The sequence below is a fragment of the Phalacrocorax aristotelis genome, chromosome 1 (assembly GCF_949628215.1).
Source record: "Phalacrocorax aristotelis chromosome 1, bGulAri2.1, whole genome shotgun sequence".
NCBI classification, from domain to species: domain Eukaryota; kingdom Metazoa; phylum Chordata; class Aves; order Suliformes; family Phalacrocoracidae; genus Phalacrocorax; species Phalacrocorax aristotelis.
The window spans coordinates 143,281,282-143,300,041 of NC_134276.1; the positions used below are offsets into that span (position 1 = coordinate 143,281,282).

The window sequence follows — 18,760 nt, forward strand, 5'->3', positions numbered from 1 at the left end:
AAAGGCAGGGAGAAGAAAGGACACCCCTGAATCTGAAATAGCTATAGACACGGACTGGCGCTCGTCTCTGTGTTCTTATGCCAGACCGACAGCTTCCTTTTGCATTTTAACTGGAAACTGGGTCAAAACAAGCTGGGGAAAAAAATACACGCAATAGGGGAGATAGATGAGGCTGCGTTAAAAAAATTAAAATTCAACCTTCCTCACCTAGAGTCTAGAAGCCGGCGGCCGTGGCTTGGGGAGGGGGCATAAAAGCCGTTGTGGGCGGCAGTTAGAGCCGTTACCTCTGTTTTAGTGCAGGTGGGTGAGGGGTGGCGGGAACGGCCTCTGCCGGGCGGGTCCTGTGAGGCGGGCGCAGCGCCGGCGAAGGCGGGCACAGCGCCGCCTCACAGGACCCGCCCGGCTTTAAGCGCCTCCTAACTGCCCCGGCCCGCTCGTAGGCTCATCTCCTCTTCCCTCCGCAGACGCCATGCGGCTCTTTCCTTCCCCCCTGGTGCTTTTGGGGTTCCTGGGGGTCCTGCGCCATGGCGGTACTTCAGGTGAGTGCGGTGCGGGGAGGGAGAAACGACTTTGTGGGCTGTGGCCGCCATTGCACCGGAGGGCTGGCGGAGCCCGGGTTGTACTGGGGAGAAGGGTGTTTTTGGCCGTGTCGACGTCTATCAGGATGGAGGGGCGAGGGGGTTTGCGAGGAGGGGTCTGCGGAGCCTTTTGGGGGGTGTCCTAGGCGGCGGTGGGGCGACCTGCTGCTGTCTCGGGTGTTGAGCAAGAGCGAAGATTAAAGCGAAGATGCAGCTGTCTGCGGAGCTGGAGGAGAGTTTTGTATGTTCATAGTTATCTTAATCTTTGATGTGGGCAGGGAGAACCTATTCCCCTCCCCCCTTTTTTCTTTGTCGGGCTTTTTTACAGCTTAATTACTATGACCGCCGTAATTTTAACTCTTACATGGATATGCTGGGCTAATTTTGACCATGCTGTCGCAGGGATTTGATACAGGCTGATGAGTCCGGTGTAGAGTTGTATTATTCTAAGGAAACAAGGTGACATTCACTACCCATGAATTTATATGAGAAATGGGCCAAGGTTAATAGCAGGATTTTTTTTTTTAACCACATACAGGAGGTGTTGGGTTCCCCACACCCTATGAATTGTGGGATGAAAACCACTGTCCCTATAAAATTCATGAAATGAGCAAAACCCCCTATAATTTAGAGCTTGGTTCCTAAAATTGCTTGTTGTCCATGCTGATGTAATTTGACTTTATTTGGCTTGGACTTTTTTTGTAATTCCCCTGTGATCCTGTATGTGACTTAAATAGGCATCCAGAGGTAAGTGTACTGTAATGATCAGAGCTCGTGAAGATTTAACAGCTGTTTAGTTTTTTCTGGTTAAACTCTTATCTGTTCAAATAAAGGAAAAAATAACCAGTTTCCTTTCAGAGATAATTTGGAGATAAGCAAGCAGTCCCTAACGTTAAGGCTAATAGAAGTCTTTTCTTAGTTTTTCTTCATTTTTGAACTAGGCTTTAATGAAGCTTAATTGTCCAAAAGGAGAAATCTATTCTTTGGATGCTTTTCAAGGCTGCAGGACAGGTTTTGGAATCAGTCCCAAGCATGGAAGACTTCTTCCCTTCCCCCCACCCCAATTTCATGCCCAAGATCTTAGCAAAGAGCCAAGTGTTCCCTGCTTCTTGCAGGCCCTAGAAGCTTAGCCTTGGCACCTGATGGTGGCAAGCAGGTTTGAGAATGGAGGCTCAGTGTTCTTGGATTTTAATATTTATGTTAAGAGATGCTGACAAGCAATTCCTGTCACAGACTTGATTGAAAACAGGCCATGTGTTGAGTAATTTTTGTACAGTATGTAAGAAGGCAGAATGAATATGGGACTAACCTGTGTAATTTGTGTATCCATGCCTAGTTGATCATTAGGCCGTTTAAACAAGGCCACATGCTTAATGGTTTGCTTATTTGAAATTGTCCTGTGGTGATTCAGTCTTGGACACTCAGGTTTGCAGGGATGGGCTCTGCTATCTCCTAGTGCTAGAAGATCCTGCTTTATTTTAGAAGTGCTGATAAGTAAAATCTGTGCATGATGACCTATATTACCTCTCTGGGGTTCTGATGGGCTGCAGCTCTCCAAACTTCATACTTGTGCAGGAGTGTTTTATATATCATGTTTGTTACCTCCCAGGGAGCTCCACCTCCATGAAGTAGGAGTGCAACTGGCCTTGTTTGCTACATCCAAGCTAGATTATTTAGCATTGGAAAAACTAAAGTGAATTTATAGTGTAATCAGGATTGAGCAGTGCCCTTTTCATAAAGGAAGCTTATCTGGATGAACTCCATTTGTGCTAGCTGTTTAGTCTATGCAGAGACAACACTTTTAAGAAGTGCACACAAAGCTGTTCAGCTCTCTGAATGTACTGGACAGCTGGTCACTTGCATCTTGAAGCGCTACTGCCTAGGTGTGCAAGTGGCATCTTAATCGACAGTGCCAGCAATGGGACTGAGGTCAGGTCTTGCATGTTCTGGCTGATAATTGAAGTGGATTAGTAAAACTGTAAGCAGGTGAGATGTGTACTCTTCCCTCACTCTTCAGACCATAGAAGACCTCCTGACTTCTAACTTGGTGAACAGAATAGCCTTCTGGGATGGGAGTGGTACAGTTGGTGACAAGCCACATTCTGTGGCAGTCTGCTTTAAGCATGAAACTGTGCTCCAAGCATGAGTCTCAGTACACATGCAATTAAAATTTAGAAGATTTCATAAATCTTCTTGCTTCTTTTGGGGGTGGGGTTGATGGTGTCTTTATTTGGGGTTTTACTAGTGTGGGACAACAGAGACCTTGTATCAGGTCTCTGCTATGCATCCATGTATGCATGGCCTTACAGGTCTGATATAACATGGCTGCTGGCTTTATTCTATTGAGTAACTGCATACTCGTGTTTTTCCTACTCAAACTAGTTTTCAGTCTGAGTTTGCATTTCATCTCCATTAAATGTTTTCATGTGACTGCTTGTTGACATACTCCATACACTGGAAGGTTCTTCTTGCCTCTTAAAGCTTACATGAGGTTATTCTGCATATCCTCTGTAAATTGGTTGGCACAGAGTAGAAATGTATGTTCTCTGACTGTAGAGAACCTCTTTGTCAGGGGCAAGTGTCGTGAGAGGTTCAACTCATTTGCTGTCTCTTCTCCCACATGCAGGGCAAAACCAGTAAAGATACAATGTGGAGTGACAGAGCAGGCTGTTGTCCACCTCTGTTCATCAGTTTTTTTTATATGCTGGACTATCTGTGCTCCTGTTCTAGTATTGGTGCTAGCATACCAAGTAATACATGCTCAATACTCCAGCTTTGCTCTACTCTAGCTCAGTTTCAGCAGTGCTGACTTCCTTTGGAGTATGTTTTCAGTTGATAATCTCTGTAGCAGTGAGGGTTCCTCTCTTGTATCTAACCCCAAACTACTCTGACATGTAGTGACTGTCATACTTCTCTCTTCAAGGCAAGGAAGAGGGGATAGCCTGGCATCTTAGAGGGTGTTTCCAGACCTTCACTATTTGAAGCAAGTGAAGCAATTAAAAAAAGGCTGGGCTGCCTGGATTTTGTTCCTGGTTCTGTTCCTGACTTGCTGGATCAACTATGTCGCTTTTGTGGTAGTGTTATCTGCTGCATGTACTGCTGAACCTGCAGTCCTGTTCAGTGTACTACCTTCAGTGAGACAAAGCTTGCCCAAAGAAGCAGCTTTCATGCTCTGGCCAGTGCTACGTGCTCGTGGAGGTCTCAGTACCTCTCCTTCAAAGCGTCTTTGACAACACTGAACTCTGTATGGCTCAGGTAGTCTAATGCCTGTCTGAGAACTAGCGGTAGCAGTAGGCCCAATGAATTGTGAGTTGGTTAATTTGTCTTGCTTTCCATGCTACCTTACTGCCTCAGAGCACCACCAGTGACTTTTTTCAAATGACAGAAAAAGAAGGCTGGAAGGGTCCTGTAGTCTGTGGCCATGTAGAATTGCTCTTCCAGCAAACTTCCTGGAAGGTTCTGCTGCTCTGCAGTACTTGTGAACTCTCCTTTTAGTGATCTTTCAAGCCTCGCTAGAAGTGTTGTTCATAGGCTCCTTGAACAACAAGCTGAAAAATACTTGTCTGATGGATGTAACCATTCTTGTTCTGCACCCTGAATCTATGCTCTTCTGTCCAGACTCTGGTTTAAAATGTATGTCACATGTACTGTTTCAGGAGCAATTATGCAAACAGTAAAGCAATGTAGAACACCATGCCTTAATTTACCACACTAATTAAACTTGAGAGAGTGCCTCTGACATTCAGAGTCTCATGATCATGTTGAAGTAGTAGCTGCATGTCTTGCTGACAGATCTCTTCTTATTTATGCAGAGGCCTCTGGGTATGAGTACAGAGTGGAGGTGAGAAACAAGACAGAGCAATGCAGGTTTTCCCGCCCCCCCCCCCCCCCCCTTGATGTAGATCACAGAGAGGATGTATATCGTTTCAGCTTTCTCTTTAAAAGAACCTCTAAGTGTGAAAATCTTGTGTTTCAGGAAACTGTGCTGCAGTTCTTAAAGATCAAAGGCAAATATTTTTTCTGGATTCTAAGCTTTCACTCCAAATTTGAGTGCATAGATATATAGTTTGTGCCTTTTGAATGCCTTTCTTTGGCATTTGTACTGCTAGTTGCATTTCTGGTAGAACTAAAGAGCTAAGGAGGAAAGAGGTCTTGTGAAGGGGAGGATACCTGAATGCTGCTCAAGGGACTCTACCAGAAACAGACGACTACACAAAGCTTTTTTTGTAGCTCTAATTTTACATTAATTGCTGTTTGAAAACTTGGAGTAGAAACTTTTTCTACCTTAACACAAACTGCAGATGATGGGACAGAAAAATGGTGAATCTTTTTTTTTTTTTTTGCTCCTAGATTGTTTATGATCCCTGTATTTCAGCTGGGGTTTTATTGGTGATGCAGTACTGGTATTAAATGGATTTTGGGAGTGAGCATGTAAGGGTTGAAGTTAGCAGGATGAGATGAGTTGGGCTTTTCCTCTGCTTTCTTCCTCTGCTGTGAGGTGAGTGGAGGAGGTATGAGGGTAGGAGCTCACCTCTGTTAACATATCATCAAGAGGCAAAGAAGCTAGCCAAAGATGCCAATTCTTGGCAGGGGAGAGTGAAAAATAACAGGAAAGGAGTTAGAATACTGAGTACAGTTTTGGATGAGAAGACTGTATCCCTTTTTTGGATGGGAGACCACCTGAGTCATGAGAAACAGTGTATACGGGATGGTGCTGTGGATTACTCTGCTTGTGTTGGAGTATTTGACAGCATCAACCCTTTACACTAGAAGAGGCAACTTTACTGAGGAAGTACTGTGTATGTGTTTAGGCTTGATAAGTTTTAGGTCTGCTGGGCTACTGTGTGTGCATGCAGGGGAATTCAGGGAAAAACTTGAAAGGCGTTGTGCATATTCTGCAAGTGTCTAGTCTGCCTGCTAACCACCAACAAAAGAGAATCTTGTGGCTTCTGTACAGCTGCTTCTCTTTCCTCCCTTGACAGTCCCTGTCCCTCAAGAGCCCAGCACAGGGAGAAACCAGGCTTTCTTGCAGGACTTGAATGACAAGCCAAAGCTGATTCTCAAAGAATCTTATATTCTAGGTCACGTGGTTCTTTTCTTAATTAAAACGATGGTGGGTCATGGGGTTATGCTCATCGTAAGAAGAAATGGTCTTTGTTGTGTCTTGGAAAAATTAGTCAGGTCTTTAGATACAGATATCAGGGTGCAACTGTCCTAATAAGAATAGTGTGGGAGCAAGAGACATGAAGTAGCTGAAAGCGGGTCAGTATACACGTGTAAACTACAGATTTGTGTCTGCATTATGGAAGTTGACTCCAACTCCCATGGTCTGGGAATTCACCCAGGAAGTCTGACAGGTATTGTGCAAGTTGGCTGGCTAATACAAGCATACTTGACTGTATTTGCCGAAGAGAAAGCAGTCCTCAGTATCCTGTCTTTACTGTACTGACTGTTACTTGCTGCTGATAGCACTAGCTGGTCAGTTGCAGCTAGTGTCTGTTGCTCATGAGCTCAATTGTATCAAATACTGAGCTCCTGGCAGGAAGTGCTGCCCATGTGCTTAGGTGAGTTCCCGGCCACAGGGCAGGTTCTCTGGCTGTGTCTGTTCGTGTAGGTATAGCTCTGTGTATAGTAGTCTCTGAAACCTTAATACAGCTTACAGGATTAGAGTAGTATAAAACAACATCTTGCTCTGTTCACAGCTGACTCATTGGGCTACTGGAAGCTTCCAGGCTCTCCTCGGTAATTGCTTCCCTCTGCAGAAAATAAGTGTCTTCCTTTTTTTTGTAATGCAGGTCTTCTTGAGCTGTCTTTGGGAAAATTCAGAAATGTGCTACTTAACCAGACCAATCCAGTGGAAGCTGTAATCAGGAACATTGCAAGCAATGTGACTGTCGTTATTTTTCAAGTACATGCCCAGCAAAGCGATGTGGTGATATCCTTTGATAAGGTACGGTAAGAGTGTCACTTCTGTTCTTAAGCGCTACTCTTCTTTCAACAAAGAAGTTGGCTCTGGTACATGTAGGAATATAGAACTGAAGCTATATAAATAATATGAATATCCTACCTGCATGGCTCTTAGGCAGTATTATTTTAGCTTCTTGTATTTATATGCCATAGCTGCTATTCTGGAAGACTGAATGCTAAAGGAATATCAGAACTGGCTTGAAAATGTTTCAAAGCTCTTTGTCCTTGGTGGAAATGGTGCTTTTGACATGTGACTGCTGACTGCTCTTCATCAGCTTGTCACATTAAAACCAGATTCATGATAAGTATTTGCGATATACCTTATACACTAAACATGCTCACTTTGGGATGTTTAGTTGTCTGCTGTTTATGTGGCTGGGATCTAGCCACTACAGATATGACGTTGTGTTACCCCAGCTCCATGCCATGAATCTAATTATCCTTTGGTGGCACATGGAGAAATTCCTCCATAGTACTCCAGTGAAGGCTCCTTCTCCTAGCCGAAAATATAAGCATTCCTACTGCTATACATCAGCCTCAGTTTGTCCCCATCATTACTGGGATGGTGCTGTGAGTCTCTAAGTGGTATTTGAGCAGCATGTAGACTAAGTTGAAGGTAGTAGAGATCTGACAGCTGCCGTCCAGTTTCCCTCTCCCCATCAGTACTGAGTGCCAAGGAGTATTCTGGGAAGCTTAGGAGGTGAATAATCTGTAGCACATATCACCCAGCTCAGTCATCTTTGTACTGGTGAAATAGCCAGGATTACAGGGCTAAGGCATTACTGTTACACCTCTTCAGTGTTTGATTACCACTGGTAGAATCCTCTGCTGTCAGTTCAGACTCTCTTTGCATTCATGGGCCTTACCAGGCAAAGGTCAGCGTTGCATAAATATGGCTGCACTGCTTCTAGGGCTGGCCTGCCCCTAGAAATATGAAGCTGAGCCAGGCCTTAAAGTCTGCCAGGTCCAAAGAGTTTCCTTATGGTGTTGCCTCAGGTAAGTCTGCCCACCTTGGACAAAAGCACATTTTCCATGCTGAAAAATAGATTTGACTGCAGGTCAATTGGTTGCTCTAGCCGTGTGAGTGTGACACTGCCATTGCTGCCTGATCTTTCCTCAAGAGCCCTGATTCTGAAAAAGGCGGTGCTGCTGGGCATTGTGTCAGTAGCTGACCTGGCCCCAAGCGCTTTTGTCTGGCATGGCTGGTGTTAGTCAGCTGTCCCACAGTCATCTCCATTCTGGTGGAGATTGTGAGGTGCTTCTGCACTTCGGTTGCCAGAATGCCTTTAGTGACAGCTCACAACTTTTTGTGAGGGGTATTCCAGTTTTTTCACACCTTCACTGGTCACTCTGTTGCTGTGCAGCAGTATACTTCCACTAGCTAGATCTCTCTGCAACTTGCTTGTGATTATTAACTCTTCAGTAGTCTCTAACTTATCACTTGGGTTTTTAAGCCTGAACTAGTCAGTTTGTGCTGTGGGAGGCCACTCCCTTTTTCTTCCAGCTCCTTTTTTCCATCTTCCTTTTTTACTAGCTAGTTAAGGGCTGAATTCGTCATCTGTGGCAACTGGCACCGAAATGTGTGCCCTACAGGTTTGTGGCAGGAATGCAACTCCTGTGCAATACATCAAGCTGTGGTAGAAATCTTCTCAAGAAGAAGGTTTGTTTATATAATTTGTTTCTGTGCAGAATCCATCCATGAACAGCTCAGGAACCGGAGTAGATAAAGGACTGGTTTCCATCCTTCGGCCTCAACAGAGCATATGTACATGGTACCTTCGGTCTCTGGATGCTAGCCAGGTGCTCAGCACAGCTATCTCTATTCCCTACATGGAGAAAGGTATGCCCTTCTTATTTGTTAAGGGATACCAGCTCTGCTTATTACAAGTTAACTGTGAAATGAAGTGTCCTTTCATAGCTGGTGTTCTTACATGGTGCAAATATATGATGGAGATGCCAGAAATTCTTTTGAAATGAGCTGAAAAATTTTAGTATCACTGCTGAATTGCGAGTTGTATATCGGGTGTACTGTACAGTCTTGTCGCGACTTCAGCCTTAGAGCAGAAAACTGCTGTGCATGTCTATCATGACCTGTCTTAAACTGCAGTGAAACCACTTGTGTTGTCTGCAGGACTAAAACCTGACAGCTTTGTGTGCAGCTAGCAGGCTATGCCTGCAAGTACATGGATTGCTGAGGTCTTAGAATGTTTTTCACGCTGTGTAAGGGGGAAGTAAAAACTACACAACTATCTTATTTTGTTCTAGATCCTATTCCTGGAGGCTGCAATCTAGAATTTGACTTGGAAGTGGATCCAAATATTTACCTAGACTATACATTGGTTGATACACACATCAAGTTTGCCCCTGCAAACTTGGGATATACCAGGTTTGTGGAAAAACTTCTTCAGTGCACTGAGCAATACCTTCTTTGTCCGCTATTTGGCCAAGGTCATAAAACAAGACTGTCTTGGAAAGGCTGATTTTCCAGCTGCTGGCAGAAATTTTGTTTGCTGCAACAAACTCAGAAGTAAATGAGGGAGAGGTAACACAGAAGTTGAGTTGCATCTTGTGGGAAAGGTTATGCAACTCCAGATGTGCAAGCAGTCAGCAAGTACTGGATCTTCCCATTCCACAAAATGACTTAGTATGTTTGAGGAACAGTTGTGCATTACAGCCAGTTTTATTCTTTTACTGGTACTGAAGCATGCCAGTGACATAGAGTTTTGTTTAATATTGGAACCTCAAGCTATAGGGCCTTATTTCCTGAATGGTGTCTGATGTCACAGGTGATAGGCAGGGAATGGGGAAGGCTATGTTCAGAGCTCTATGTATAGCATGCATGGAAGAACAAACAGTGGTGCTGTGATCTTTGGCTGTTGCGACCTTTTGGAATATGACCACTCACAGGAAGCCTCTAAATGTAAAGGCAGGTGCCAGCACAGATACTACCTGCATCAGGGTAGTTCTGCATAATACTGCTGTGGTCTGTGCTCACAAACATTTACAGTCTAGTTTTGAATTAGTTGCTGGTGTTAACTTCTAAAGACTAGAAGCCAAATACTGCCAACTCAGACGGGTGACTTCTAATGTTAAGATCTGGGGGCTTGTGCTGGGCACATAGCTGACCTCTTTTCTTCAATTGTAGAGGAGCAAACCCACCATCCTGCGATTCAGGGACTGGTCAGAACTCCAGATGGCGACTGCGCTATGATGTCTACCAGTACTTCTTACCAGAGAATGATCTTTCTGAGATGGTACTCATGAACCACATACGGAAGATGTCTGAGGTGCAAAGTATCAAGGCAAATGGCATTAAAGTAAGTCTGAAGCACTGGTATACCAGGCATGTGGCAGTGGCACCATTTTAAGTTTTTTCCTCCCCTGTGTTTATTTTCCTTGAGTGGTGACATAAGCAAGCTGCTGATGCTTCAGGCTTCTTGCTCGTATCTGGGGTTTCTGGCTAGGAAGCACGCAGTGAGAGATGCATGCAAAATGTCAACCACTGTCTTTTAGGATAGGGGTGGCTAGTTAGCACAGCCTGAAATGTGGAGAGCTGAGGCTTCTTGCTGTGGGTTCTGATATTAGGTAGATGTTAGTGACTGCCCTGTTTCTGTGTCTGGCACTCTTCTCAATGAAACAAGCTGCTCTTGCAGTGTCTTCCTGCTTGCTGAATACTATAGCCACAGTGCTCCTTCAGTGATGTTGAGGCCAGCTTGCCTGTAGCAATACTGCCACTGAGTGTCTGCAAATCCAGAAGTCAAGCCACTTCTGGCAAAGATTGATAGTCTCTCCTACAATGTCTGATAGATGCTGGGGGCTGGCATCCTCAGATGCTGAGAACTGGGCAGGGAATGCAGGGATGAGAGGAGGGAGGAGAGTGTAGTGGATCTGGACTAGGAACGGGTCCCACTGGAGTGGCATAAAGAGATTTAATATGCAAGAGCAAACACTTGCTGCATGTTTCATCCCCTCATTCCAGCAAAGAGATGGGAAGGGACTGAGAGGGGAGAATCTCAGTGGCTATGACCTGTCTGGCCTTGCTAGGGAGTAGAATGGCAGCCTTGCCTGCTTCAGAGGCCAGACCTGGGTTAGTAGACTGACAGGGAAACTGAACTGTGTCTGCAAATGGGGAGGAGCAAAGCACGTAAGTGAGAGAATCTTCTCCCCTGTCAGAAAACAAACTAATGTTGGAGGAAGTGGAGTCTGCCCTGTAAGCCTTTAATGCTTCAGTTGGTAAAACTGAGAGGGTTCGGAATAAGAGAGCTCTTGCACGCAGTTCTTGCTGATCGTCATATCTGAGCTGCTGAGTATTCCCTCAGCTTTATGGACACATCAATATGCCAACAGTGACAAGCCATTCCTTGCAATTAAAAATATTCTTTGCTGTTCCAGATGCTTACACTGACAACTGATGACAAGACCAACATCTACTTTTCCTCACTTCCTGGACAAGGTGTGATCTACAATGTCATAGTATGGGATCCTTTTTGGAATACTTCTGCTGCATACATACCTGTGCATACATATGCCTGCAGCTTTGCTGACCTGGTGGATAACTGCTCTTCTCTCAGTAAGTTGGGACTTTTATGTCCTTGTGAACTCATTTCAAGATTGTTGTGCTCCAACATGCTGAGAGGTGCTTCTGAGATTTTTTTTTTTTTCAAATGTGTGAAGGAGCTCTTTGTTCTACACTAATGTATTTTATTCCTTTATGACAGAGTCTACTTCTTGATTGAGGAGAAATTCTAGAATAATGGAATACGACTAAGGAGAACTATTAGCAATTGAAGGTTTAACTTAATAGAGTGGCTTGCAAATATATAGTGTTCAACTCTGTAGTGCCACTCTAGCTTTTTCTGTTTAAACTGAATACATAATCTTAAATCACTTGTAGGTCTGTAGATGCTGCACATGAAACTGAAGTAGTAAAATGTGAAATAGACTAGGGCCCAGCCTGATTTTTCTAACTGTGCTGGTGCTAACAGGAATGGTAAATTACAAATATTTTAAAAGGGGTTAGTCAACTAAAATAAGCATGAAGATAATGCCAGCGATAGTGAGATGACTACAAAGCCACACTACTTTGTACAAAGCTATATAATGATAGAATGTGAGCAGAAGAAGAGCAAAGCTGCCACTCTTGTTATGACTGCGGAAGGGACAAGAGTGAGTAGAATACAGTTCATAAAGTAAGATTTATTCTCATTATTATTTTGTTATATACTGCAACACAAGTAACTGTTGTCAAACTCAGTGTTGGCTTATGACAACATGAGACAAATTATCTAGGCTAAACCTCTTTTCTCTAAATCAGAGAACTAGGAAGATGTGGTTTACTTGTTTCAAATAGCTTAAATACCATTAAGAATTTTGCCTAGGAGACAGGTGAGCCATACTGGGATGCTGCTGGTCCTTTCTGTTGCATGGAGAATGCACTAATGGGAGACTATGGTGAAGGCTGCAGTGAAAAAGTCTGTAGTGCTACAAGATTAGTGACCCAGGCAACAGCTGGGTTTTTTTTTGTTTTTTTTTTTTTTAAATAGATGATTGGATGTCCCTTTTTTTTTTTTAAAGCTAAGCAGAGAATTTTCAGGCAAACCTGAATCAGTATTACAAACAGCAAGGCTGCTTAACTATTGTTACAGAAACTTCAGCCTTTTGAATAAGGAGGAAGCTCTTGTTCCAATCTGATTTAGAAATCTACTTCAGTATTCTGTTGGAGAGCATATCAAGATAACTGGTGTTCAGGCATTGCAGATCTGCTCACATGGTGTGCCTGAAAGAGTGGCAGTTGTTAAGTTGTCAGTAGACTCAGTGACAGAAACCTGACCTTACCTTAGTTGCATTTTTGGGACTACTAGTTGGAATGGTCTAGTAACCCTTTCTTTCTCCTTGCAGGCAAACTCTCTACCAAAGTGTTCTTCACTGCTTTTGCTATTCTTGGTCTCTTCACTTGCTTTTTTGGACACAGATTCTGGAAAACAGGTACTGAATGTTTTTCTTATAAGCCTGGTTGGAATTTCATAGGTGTAACTTGCTGTAACTTAGAATGGTGGTGTTAGTATTAAGATTCACTTGATAGTGATTACGTGCCAATGAGGTCCCTTGCTTTGCTTTTACAGGATCAGAGCTTTTAAGCAAGGAGCAAGAAGTTTCTGGTGTGCAAAGAACAGAAACCTAGAACTAGGGTGCATGCTGGGCAATACAAATATGTAATCTTTTGACTGTTCGAAGTGTTTAGGACACCCCTTTCCAGAACAAAGTGTTGCCTGGTTTTCCTTCTGTGCTTCTCAGCCAGTGAGCTGATATGTTCTTTACTTGTTGTCACATGAAGATGTCTGGAGATGTACTGATATACCAGCTTGGCATGAAGTGATGACAGCATACTAAATATTTTTTCCTTCTCTTGTAGACTTATTCTTCATGGGCTTCATATTTGCAGGATTCTTCTTCTTTGTATTCATTACAAGGGTAACTGGCCTTGGTTATGATGGTGAGTAGATGTGTCAGGATACCCTGTGCTCTTCCCAAAGTATTGTTGTTATGAATCCCTGAAGTAAAATCTCATTTGTGCTTGTTGTTGGCCAGCCTTTGGAAGGCTAGGAGGGTGATACCTGGGTACTTAAATGAGCTCTGATTAACATAATAGCTGAATAAGCAACAGAGTAACTGTTGCTTCTGACACCAAATAGTGATGCAGAGTTAATAGCTGCAATTATAAAAGACAAATCTCAGTATCTATCCAAGGAAGATACAAGTTTCCAGAGTTTCTAAAAACCTGTAACATACTTCCTTCCTACTTCTTTCATAATGGGTGGACCTCATTTTCAGGTCAAATGCAAATTTCATCTGTAAAATGATCGAGTGGAAGGTCTGCATCCTGCTTGTTAGACTAGCAAGAATTAGTTCCTCTTGTTTTTTGCCCTGCCTCGTGTGGTTACTTTTTTGATACATGTGCATTAGCTGTTGCAACCACAACTGCCCTGGGAATGCAAGGTACTAATCTACAGAGTAGCAAGACTTTAATCCCAGTCCTATACCATGCTTTTGGTAGCACATCCTCAGTTGCAGACTGGAGTCTAACTGAAATACATGAAGCAAGCACTGGTACTCTTGGTTGGCTTTTTTCAGAAAGTTTTCATTAGGTGGCAAAATCAAGCATGTAAGTAAAGTTGCTGAATAAGTTATTGCAGTAACTGAAGTTTTCAGTGTGTTGGAATTTCCCCTTTTCTTTTTCAGTGCGTCTTATTTTGACGGCAGTAGCTGGAATCATTGGAGGGCTTTTCCTGGTTGCAAGCTGGTGGAGATTTGGCTCTGTCCTACTCTCTATGTTTGTTATTGGACTTGTGCTGGGATTTCTCTTTTCATCAACAGTCTTCTTTACTCCACTAGGTATGCACTAAAATACTCTGCTGCAAAGTGCTGGCTATCAAGTGATATGTTCCTGCTGTATTACAGGGACACTGCAAGGCTCTAAGATGAATGCCACTACCTGGTTTATCTAGGTGCTATATTTAACTTTCTCTTTCCAGTGTTGGGAGGAATAGAGATGTACCTGAAGCTGCCTTTCAGGTGTGCTGTAATTAAAACTACTTAGGGAATCTGCAGTGGTGGGAAGAGGAAACTGCTTATTCTGCAGAGAATTTGCTGAGGCTCTTCCTACCTAAGCTGCGTGCCATCTCCGCAATCTGACACCAGCTCTGTGGCAGGCAAGCACTTGCTGACTGTCTTGTTCTCTATCCAGAACAAATCACAGTAGAAAATCTGCATTCTAACTTGGAGGCTTCAGGCATAAGGGCATCATGGATTAAGAGGAGCTCTTGCTGTTATCTTTTGCGGTACCACAGAGTGAGGCTCTGGGAACACTGCACTGTAAGAGCCAAATTTGTATTTGCAGCTGGATTGACATCATCAGGGTCTCTAGAATGACCTTGTTAAGAGAGAAACATTAGACAAATTGGTTATAAGAAAGCAAGGCTGCTGAGCTGGAATCCCTCTGGGACATCAGAGCATCAGCACGCTGCTTTCTCTATTGTAATTTTAAAATCTCAAAACTCCTCTACTTAAGATCCCTTGGTGGGACAGCTTTTCATTCTCCAGTCATCTGTGTTTGATTCAAGCCACAGTTCTGTGATAACCCATGCAGCCCCTGTTTGCTCTTCATTAAACAGTGACTCATCTGGGGGTCAGCTTGTCCCCTCTGTTTAACTGACAGAGGCTTAGAAAGCGAGGGGAGCATAGTAGTGTTTGAGTGACTTAATTCCTCCTAAATCCAGAAGAGTTTGTTGCCTTGTGTTGTGACGGCTGCACTTGCACCGTACCCTGGAGTCAACTTACATAGATGCAGGTTTATAGATTGTAAGACTATAGAGGCTTATAAAATAAAATGGAGAACAACTCTGGTACTTTTCGGTCTTACCAGATGAGTAACATATACCTCATTAAAAAAAAAAAAAATCTTTGTTTCGTGGACAAGATCTGCTGTCCCAACTTAGAGTGCAGGACCTCTTCTCACTAGGACATTCTTTCTCTGTTTTTGTTTTGAGTAACTGTGTTACAATGCATCCTAATCAGGTTGAGCTCAAAAGCTGAACTTTTCCACACTGTACTCCAGATACTTCTGAATGTAGAGAATCTTCGGGGGGAAAAAAGCTCACCCTTAACTGCTTGCAAAAAAACAAACAAACAACAAACCAAACCAGGAAACGTTTTACTAACTAGTAAATTATGTGTGGAATATGGTGTCTTTGCAGGAGACTACAGGGTCTTCCGTGATGATGCTGTGTTCTGGGTGACCTTTTCTTCTGTAGCCTTGATGATTCCAGTGCTTTTTGTAGGCTGCCCAAGAATTGTAAGTAATCGGCACTGTTGCCTGAGGAGGAGGGAGGAAGGGGTGTCGGACTACTTAATGCAAACGTGGTCCTGTGGGATATGTATAGAAGACTTAACACAGCTTCATGACGCTTAGCGCAGGGCCAGCTCTAAGGGGTTCCTGTTCAGCCCTACTTGTGCTAAACGGTCCGTAAGCAAGGGAATTACTTTTTGCAGTGTTGCACATAGCATCCATTAGCACTTGCATTTAGTCAACTTCTGCTGTCTTAACAGGGTGTCTGCATAACAGGTGTGTGCAGCCAATTTCTTGTAGGAGAACCGATACAAAATCCTGCCTTAAGGAGGTGGGGAATAAAGAGTGTTTATCAGTCTCTTAAAGCTGTGGGTTTTTTTCTCCCCCTCTAGCTGAACATACTGGCCTCTGGAATAGTAGGCTCTTATGCAGTGATCCTAGCTATTGCTTGTTATGTCTACACAAGTCTTGCTTACATCACCTTAGACCTTCTCAGAAGGATCCTCAATGATTACTTCAGCAGAGCTTACACCAATGTGCCTTTTCAAACAAATGGTGAGTACTGCTCTTATGACATCTTCTTTTTTTAAGCACTTGTATTAAATGCTGGCTTGAGAAACCACTGCCTCTTTGGTTCCATTGTAAACAGTGAGTGTTAAGGGTAGGAAGGGGAAGAAAGGAGAACTCAGTAAGTATGGTGCGAGATGTAACACCCAGATGACAAATACTAGTCCTCCAAAAGAAGGCTACTGGGTAGACTCAAAGGCACCAACCTTCCAGCACGTGTTATGTGAGAAAGGCCCTTGTGAAAGCTGCTTCTCGGGCTTGGACTGCCACCTTGCTGATGAGTTTGCAGAGTGGGCAGTCAGAAGGCCTAATATGGTGACTGAACAGACACATCTCGAATCCATGTGGGTTTGTGTGTTCTTGCCTTTTCCATGGATTTACTCCAGGCATGTGAGGATGCAGAGACAATACTTAGTTCCTTTCTGTTGCTAAACTTGTTCAGTGTTTGTGCTTGGGAAAGGAAGGAATGTTCTGCTTTGATAGAGGAATCTGTTTCTTCTTTTCCAGACTTTATTATCCTGTCAGTGTGGGCAATGCTGGCCCTCAGTGGAGTAACTGTGCAGCTTCGCCGAGAGAGAAGTGAAGTGCCCTTCCCACCGCATCCCTACTTCACCTGGAAGCGGGAAAGGGAGCGCAGAAGCACCAATGTCTTAGACCCTAGCCATCATATCCCTCCCCTAAGAGAGAGGATCCATAACAAGCTACTAAATATCAAAGAGTTTTTTCAGAAAGAGCAGCCAGCTGGGGAAAGAACTCCGTTGCTTCTGTAACCTGCCAAATAACTGGTAGGAACAGAGAGGAAGACTCTAGGCATGGTGAGATGAGTGATCTCCAGCAAACCGGCCAGTGGTGTGGGATTTACCACTGCCAACTTGTCCTGCTTAATAAGAGGATCATATTTGCCCAACCTGGAAGAGAAGTTATCTGTCCAGTACACTACATGTTGTTTTGACTCTTTCCTCAGTGGCCCACTCAGCCTACTGTAACATGTATGTCTAGCTGCAGAATTCTTGTACTAATGGTCAAGTACAGGTATTTATCTTGTGGCGATTGAGTTTGATGTTTAGGTATGTGAAGTATAAAACAGCCCTTAGAAAGCAACCTGTACAATGCTGGTTCTTCCCTCGCAGCGTGGAAACTGCTGCTGAAATATTGCCTGACTCGCTCCTGAAAGTGAGCAGCCTGTCAAATTGTGAGGGATGAGAGATAAGGACCATGCATAGAAGGAGTTCTAGCAGGAACCGAAGCGTCACCTTCTAATGCAGGTACAAAATGTGTGGCTGCAGACACAATTGTTTCCAAGAAGCGTTACTGAACTTTGCAAGCTAAACTAAGTGACTTGAATTTAAACTGCACTGAATTAACTGTTGTGAGTGCACACACTGGGGCTCAGGAAGTGGACGTGATCTGAGATGAGAAGACTGTCCCTCGCCTTTGGATGGTTCTGTAGCAAGCTGGTCATCTGGTCTCTGTGCAGAGATGACTGCTAAAAGAACACAAGAGGCATGCCTCCTTGTTTGCTTTCTTGAAAGCCTGACTTGTTTCTGCTCTGGTATAATCTTTTTTTTTTGGTGGTACTGTTATAAAAGAAAAAAATAAGCTCTTGGTAGCCAATGGCAGTTTTTTCCTGGAATCGGTTAAACACTATTTTTAATTTTAATCAATACATCTTTTAATTTTGCCTTTAGGGGGTGAAAACAGCATCCAGCTAGCAAAATACTGACCAGGATCCTTGCTGACTGAAAATGTTCCTTACCAATTTGGATTGCATCTGCCCAAAGCAGAATGCAGTATAAAAACAGACCAGGGACCACTCTTGTGTTCAGTGAAGGATTGCGATCTCATGCGGTGGCTTTATTCACTTCTGTAAAAACAAAACAAACAGCCATTTTCAAAAGGCAAAGTGGAGCATTGTGGGTTTGGCTCACAGAAATGCACAAGCAGTCCTGAGGCTGTCCTTGGTTTTACCTGCCCTTGCCCCCCATGCCTCATCCTGGTCTTCACGTTCAGAGTTTACGTGGTGATCTGTGATGCATTAAGTGATAGTTGAAGTCTTGCATTCTCTATCTTGATACAGGTTACAGTGGCTCTTCCTTCTTAGTCTCACTGTCTTTGTACCTTTAGTGCGGGCAGCAAAGTGCATAGTCCTTCGTGTCTGAAGGTGCATGGCTGTTCTGCTACTTGCATGGAACCACCACGAGTGAATAACCTGGTGGTGGAAACTTGAGTTCTCGGCCACCACTTTAAGTTCTTGGTAGTAAGTATGTAAGAAACAACTCTTTGAGGAAGCTGGCAAAAGAACTTTATCTGTGAGCTTAGTTCCTTCCTATTGCCAGAGCGTTTTAAATTTCAACTAATTACTTTAAAATTACTCTACTTACTGGCCATTTTTCTTTGAGTGACAGCTTGATGACATAGTATCTGAGGTGACTGAGTTGATCTGATGTTTAGAGAGACAAATCCCATGATTGCCTGGAGCTGGAACACCTGCTTCAGTCAGCAGAGGAAGGCTGAGATCCTGCAGTTTGGGTCTTGCTTCGCTGTGCTGGTGTGTGGCACGTGGGGGTAAATGAGGAGCTCTTTCCCTGGCCTCTGGCAGTGATGCTCGCTGGCTGCCCTTACTGCACTGATACTGAGCATGTCTTTGCTGTATTCAATGGCAAGTAGCAAACACTTGGTATATAAATGCTCTTAAACATGTTTACCTGGGTTTTTTTTATAACTGCTGTGATTAACATTGTGGAAGAAACAAGTTTAACTCTAATTTTCTATATCTTTTATAATAAAGATGTCTTTTGAAAGA

At 43.6% G+C, this 18,760-nt stretch overlaps 1 protein-coding gene across 1 annotated transcript; it reads left to right on the plus strand.

Moving 5' to 3' along the window:
* The first annotated feature begins 391 nt into the window (after nt 1–391).
* On the plus strand, nt 392–18,760 carry TM7SF3 (transmembrane 7 superfamily member 3). The gene is made up of 12 exons (XM_075113550.1): nt 392–539; nt 6,374–6,528; nt 8,235–8,385; nt 8,811–8,931; nt 9,691–9,862; nt 10,938–11,115; nt 12,444–12,530; nt 12,958–13,038; nt 13,785–13,937; nt 15,299–15,396; nt 15,783–15,945; nt 16,465–18,760. The coding sequence occupies exons 1-12, from the start codon at nt 470–472 to the stop codon at nt 16,725–16,727; spliced, it is 1,692 nt and encodes a 563-aa protein (XP_074969651.1). The 5' UTR covers nt 392–469; the 3' UTR covers nt 16,728–18,760.